General features: G+C 46.2%; 1 protein-coding gene across 3 annotated transcripts in view; it reads left to right on the forward strand.

The window, feature by feature from the left end:
• Positions 1-6,314, forward strand: part of STRIP1 (striatin interacting protein 1) — a 17,063-nt gene that overhangs the window by 3,442 nt on the left and 7,307 nt on the right. For all 3 annotated transcript variants that reach the window (XM_017821459.1, XM_017821457.1, XM_017821458.1), the window contains exons 4-9: positions 580-714; positions 2,502-2,622; positions 3,270-3,338; positions 3,918-4,024; positions 4,380-4,507; positions 5,476-5,658. In XM_017821459.1, the coding sequence (XP_017676948.1) occupies positions 580-714; positions 2,502-2,622; positions 3,270-3,338; positions 3,918-4,024; positions 4,380-4,507; positions 5,476-5,658 (743 nt within the window). The remainder of the gene's footprint in view (positions 1-579; positions 715-2,501; positions 2,623-3,269; positions 3,339-3,917; positions 4,025-4,379; positions 4,508-5,475; positions 5,659-6,314) is intronic.

Below are 6,314 nucleotides of genomic sequence, written 5' to 3' on the forward strand. Positions count from 1 at the left end.
CCTTGGGTGTGTCCATGGGTGTCCCTCATCCTCTCATCCCAGTGTTGTGCTTTCCCGTGGTGCCGGATCCCTTGGGTGTGTCCATGGGTGTCCCTCATCCTCTCATCCCAGTGTTGTGCTTTCCCGTGGTGCTGGATCCTTGGGTGTGTCCATGGGTGTCCCTCATCCTCTCATCCCAGTGTTGTGCTTTCCCGTGGTGCTGGATCCTTGGGTGTGTCCATGGGTGTCCCTCATCCTCTCATCCCAGTGTTGTGCTTTCCTGTGGTGCCGGATCCCTTGGGTGTGTCCATGAGTGTGTCCCATCCTCTCATCCCACTGTTGTGCTTTCCCGTGGTGCTGGATCCTTGGGTGTGTCCATGGGTGTCCCTCATCCTCTCATCCCACTGTTGTGCTTTCCCATGGTGCTGGATCCCTTGGGATTGTCCATGGGTGTGTCCATCCCCTCATCCCCCTGTTGTGCTTTCCCATGGTGCCGGATCCCATTCCCTGCTCGGGGTGCCCGCTGTGGTTTGGGGATGTTGTGTTGCCGTGGTGCCGGAGCCCCGGCCGTGTCCCTGAGCCTGTCCCCGTGTCCCGCAGTGCCGGAGCGGCGCTGGCCGGAGCTGGAGCGGGCGCAGCACCGCACCCACGCCATGCGGCTGCTGGACGGGCTGGAGGTGACGGCGCGGGAGCGGCGCCTGCGCGTGGCACGGGCCATCCTCTACGTGGCACAAGGTGACAGCGGCCGGCGGGCACGGGAGAGGGCAGGGAGGGGTTAGAGGTGGGTTCAGAACAGATATCTCTGGGATTGGTCCGTGGAGTTCAGGTAAAAATGTATTAAATAGGTAAAATATAGGAGTAATTTGTTTATGTGAGCTACGTATTTATATAACATATATTATATGTAATATAGAGATGTAATATTTTATATAACATATAAGATATTACATATAATATAGAGATGTAATATAGATTATATTATGTGTTATGTAATAAATTATGTATGTTGTATATTGTATATAGTATATAATAGATATTGTTACTGTATATAAATTATATAAATTATATAATGTTATACAATTATATAATGAAATATATAATATATATAATTTATACATATATGTAATTCATATAAGCTATATATTCATATATGTTGCATATAATATATAACATATATAATATAGATTATATTGTGTAACTATATATAATTATCCTATATACCATATATCTAATATATATTATAATATATTAGATATATTTTATTATATAATATATAAACGATATTGTATATATATAATATATATTATTAACTATATATAGTATATAATATATAATATATAATGTGTATAGTATATCATATATAATATAGATTATATTATATATTATTTAATAAATTATATATGTTGTATATTACATATAATATATAATAGATGTTATTACTATATATAACTTGTACAATCTAATTATATAATAACTTATATAATATATAATATATATACTACTTATACTATTATATACTATATAGATATAATATGTATAGTATGTATGCGTATACATATATGTAATTTATATAAGCTATATATTCATATAACATATATTACATATAATAATATAATATACAACATATATGTAATATAGATTATATTATGTATTATTTAATATATTAGTGTATGTTATATATATAACATATGATATATATTATATATTATTACTATATGTGTTATGTAATATGTATATATAAAATTATAGAATATATAGGTGTATATATATATAAATTACATTAATTATGTGTACTTTATGTTATATGTAGTATATATTATGTGTTCCTATATATTATATATATGTTATTACTATATATAGTAATATATATGCTATACTAGATATGTACAAATATGTATTTTATAATTATTGCACAATTATACAATTATATGTATGTGTCATATGTTATATACATTATATATGGATAAATATAATATATATACTCTGACAGTATATATTTATATAATCTATATATATGTAACATTTTATAAAATATATGATATATAATTTGTAAAATTAATGTATTTATATAATATATGTTTTATGTAATATAGTATATGTTGTAATATATAATATTATATATTACATCTTATATATTATATAACATATCAGTATGTAGTACAATTAATGTACAATATTAATTTAGTGTAACAAATAATAATCATTCTAATATCCCATATTTTAAGTAATTTCCATTCCCTGTGGGTTTCATTCCCCGGGATATGCGGGACGAGCTGATCCTCCCGGGCCCAGCCCCTTTGGAGCAGTTTGTCCCAGACCTGCCCCGTGTCCCTGTGGGCTGTGTTCCCATGGGGGCAGTTCCATGCTGTGCTTCCCAATCCTTCCTCCACCTGTTCCCGTGGGGCAGTTCCATGCTGTGCTCCCCACCTTCCCTCCACCTGTTCCCGTGGGGCAGTTCCATGCTGTGCTTCCCACCTTTCCTCCCCCCTCCCGGCTCTGGGCTCAGCGGGTTCTCCTCGCAGGGACCTTCGGGGAGTGCAGCTCCGAGGCCGAGGTGCAGGCCTGGATGAGGTACAACATCTTCCTGCTGCTGGAGGTGGGGACCTTCAACGCCCTGGTGGAGCTGCTCAACATGGAGATCGAGTGAGTGCCGCGGGAAAGCACCCTGGGAATGGCTCGGGAGCAACCTGGCAGGGCCCTCAGCTGGTTCCTGCATCCGCCAGAGCAATTCCCAGCGTTCGGGGTGGGTGTGGAATGTAGGATTAGACCTGACAAATCCAATATTTTTATTGGATTTATATTATTGTATAAACATTTATATTTATATTATATATAATTTATATATTTATTTATGCTATTATTTATATAATTTACATGTTGTTATTTATAAATATTATTGTTTATATTATAATTATATAATATAAATATTTACATAATAATATAAATATTATATAATATATTTATATTTATACAAATATATTTTTATATATAAAGTATATGCATATTTATATATATACTTATATATTGTATATATAAATATATGATATTTTTATATTGTATTTATATAATATTTTTAATGTAGCAGTAATATATATTACATAAATATAATTTCTGTTGTGTTTCTATAATAATAATAACTGGTGAAGTCCCAAATTCCTCCACCTGTGAGCAGGGAATTCCTGGCAGTGGCGTCTCTCCCAGAGTTGCCTCTGGCACATGGGATGGCTGTGACAGAGTCCGGATTCCCCCAAACTCCCCCAAATTCCCACTGGGCTGTTTTCCCTCCGCAGCAACAGCGCGGCGTGTTCCAGTGCCGTGAGGAAACCGGCCATTTCCCTGGCTGACAGCACAGACCTGAGGTGTGGAATGGGAATTGTGGGGCTGGAGGGGGGCCTAGGCTTTTCCAGGAGTTTTGGGGAGCTGGGACAGGCCCTGGGGGGGCCAGAGCTCCATGAGCATCCTTGGGTGTCCCTTGTGCTCAGCACAGCGGGAGTGGGGCAGGTCGGGGATGTGAGAGCAGGAAAATTTGGGAACGGAGATTTTTTCCAGCTTGGACTTGGAGAGACCTTTTCCCTGAGCACTGGCATGGAATCTAGATCTGGTGTGGGCTGAAAACGCTGGAAAAAATCAGTTCAATTCCAGCATATTCCAGGAGGAGCAAAATCCTTGCAAACATCCACCATCCACCTCGTCCTCCTGCAAATCCAGGGCTATTTTTCCTGGTTTAGAGCCCAAAACTCCCTGAAAATATTCACAATTCACCTCATCCTGCCAATCCAGGGCTGTTTTCCCTGGTTTAGAGACCAGAAATGTACCTGCAGGAGCACAGACATTACCAAGGCAACTCCAACCCACCTCCTGCATCTCCATCCCAGCATGCTGGGTGCCAGCAGTGCTTCCCAAACTCATCCTAGCTCATCCCAAGGTGTTTTTTCCAGGGTGCTGCTGAACATCATGTACCTGATCGTGGAGACCGTGCGCCAGGAGGCCGAGGGGGACAAGCCCGAGTGGAAGAGCATGAGACAAACATTCCGAGCGGAGCTGGGTGAGGATCCGGAGCTCGGCGGGGAGCTGCCAGGCCTGGGGAGGGACAGCGGGATGGGATTTGCCTCCAGGCCTTGGTTAACAGGGACTGGCAGCACTGGGTTGGTTTCTGCTCAGCTTGGAAGGGTGAGCAGGAGGAGCCATCCAGCCTTTCCTGCTGCTGGGTGCTCTCTTCCCAGGAAAAACGTGGGGCATTGGGGCCGTTGTTTCCTCTGAACACAGAGGTGAGAAATGATGGAGGGTCTGAGGCCTTGGAGAGGAGAGGGAGCTGTCTGGGGTGGGATGGGGGTCTCTGAGCTGGTGGGGATGAGGACAGGGATGAGGAATTCCTGGATAATCCCGCTGTGTGGTTGCAGGAGCCCCCCTGTACAACAACGAACCCTTCTCCGTGATGCTCTTTGGGATGGTGACCAAGTTCTGCAGCGGCCATGCTCCGCATTTCCCCATGAAGAAGGTGCTGCTCCTGCTCTGGAAGACTGTGCTGGTGAGGAGAGACCATGGGATAAGGGATGTGTGCTTTGATGCTTGGCACAGGAGGGAATTCTGCCCTTGGCTGTAATTGCTCCATCCTCTTCTGGTGTTCAGTTTGCACCTTATTAAACCCAATCCCAGGCTTTCCCCCATAGAGAAGTGTTGGATGTTGGTATCTGGAGCTGGGTATCGAGGATGGACCCAAAGTGAGATCCCTGATGGGATCCAGGAAGGGAAAGCTCTGGACACTCCAGTTGTGGATTCCTGGACACCCTCCTGTCCCTCCTACCTGTCACAAGGACAAGGGGGGCACAGGGACAGGCAGCTCCTGTTTTACACCCTGGAGAAGGATTTAGGCCTCCCAGGACAAGAAGGACATGGAGGGGCTGGAGCGTGTCCAGGGAAGGGAACAGAGCTGGGGAAGGGTCTGGAGCAGGAGGAGAACTGAGGGAGCTGGGGAAGGGTCTGGGCACTAGGAGAACTGAGGGAGCTGGGAAGGGGCTGGAGCAGCAGGAGAACTGAGGGAGCTGGGGGGGCTCAGCCTGGAGAAAAGGAGGCTCAGGGGGGACCTTCTGGCTCTGCAACCCCCTGACAGGAGGGGGCAGCCGGGGGGAGCCGGGCTCTGCTCCCAGGGAACAAGGGACAGGATGAGAGCACACGGCCTCAAACTGTGCCAGGGGAGGGTCAGGTTGGACATCAGGAGGAATTCCCTCCTGGAAAGGGTGGTCAGACCTTGGCAGGGGCTGCCCAGGGAGGTTTGGAGTCCCCACCCCTGGAGGTGTCCAAGGAAGGGCTGGCCATGGCCCTCAGTGCTCTGGGCTGGGGGACAAGGGGGTTATGGTCACAGGTTGGACTTGGTGACCTTGGAGGGCTTTTCCAACCTCCAGGATTCCATGATTGTGATTGTGGAGAGCAGTTTTGGGAAGGGCAGGGGGAGCTGCCCTGAGAGCCCCCACACTCAGCTCCCGGTGTCCCTTGCAGTGCACCCTGGGGGGCTTTGAGGAGCTGCAGAGCATGAAGGCGGAGAAGAGGGAGATCCTGGGGCTGCCCCCGCTCCCGGAGGACAGTATCCAGGTGATCCGGAACATGAGGGCGGCATCGCCCCCGGCGTCCGCCTCCGACCTCATCGAGCAGCAGCAGAAACGCGGCCGCAGGGAGCACAAGGTGGGGACGGGGACAGCGGGGGGGTGACAGACACGGGGGCAGGGACAGCAGCAGGGGTGTGGTGACAGCGGGGAGGGGACAGTGACAGCAATGAGGGGATGGTGACATCAAGGGCATGGTGACACCAACGAGGGGACAGTGACAGCAATGGGGGTACGGTAACATCAGTCAGGGTGTGGTGACATCAGGGAGGCATGGTGACATCATCAAGGGGATGGTGACATCAGTGAGGTAATGGTGACATCATCGAGGGCGTGGGGACATTAATGAAGGCATGGTGACATCATTGAGGGGATAGTGACATTGTCAGGGGGTTGGTGACATTAGTGAGTGCATGGTGACATCAGTGAGTGCATGGTGACATCACTGAGGGCATGATGACATCATCGAGGGGATGGTGACATCAGTAAGGGCACAGTGACATTGAGGGCATGGTGACATCAGTGTGGGCATGGTGACATCATCGAGGGGATGGTGACATCAATGAGGGCATGGTGACATCACGGAGGGCATGGTGACATCACCGAGGGCATGATGACATCACCGAGGGCATGGTGACATCATCGAGGGGATGGTGACATCATCGAGGGCATGGTGACATCACTGAGGGCATGGTGACATCACCGAGGGCATGATGACATCACCGAGGGCATGGT

Source organism: Lepidothrix coronata, unplaced genomic scaffold (genome assembly GCF_001604755.1).
Source record: "Lepidothrix coronata isolate B3197 unplaced genomic scaffold, Lepidothrix_coronata-1.0 Scaffold90, whole genome shotgun sequence".
Taxonomy (NCBI): domain Eukaryota; kingdom Metazoa; phylum Chordata; class Aves; order Passeriformes; family Pipridae; genus Lepidothrix; species Lepidothrix coronata.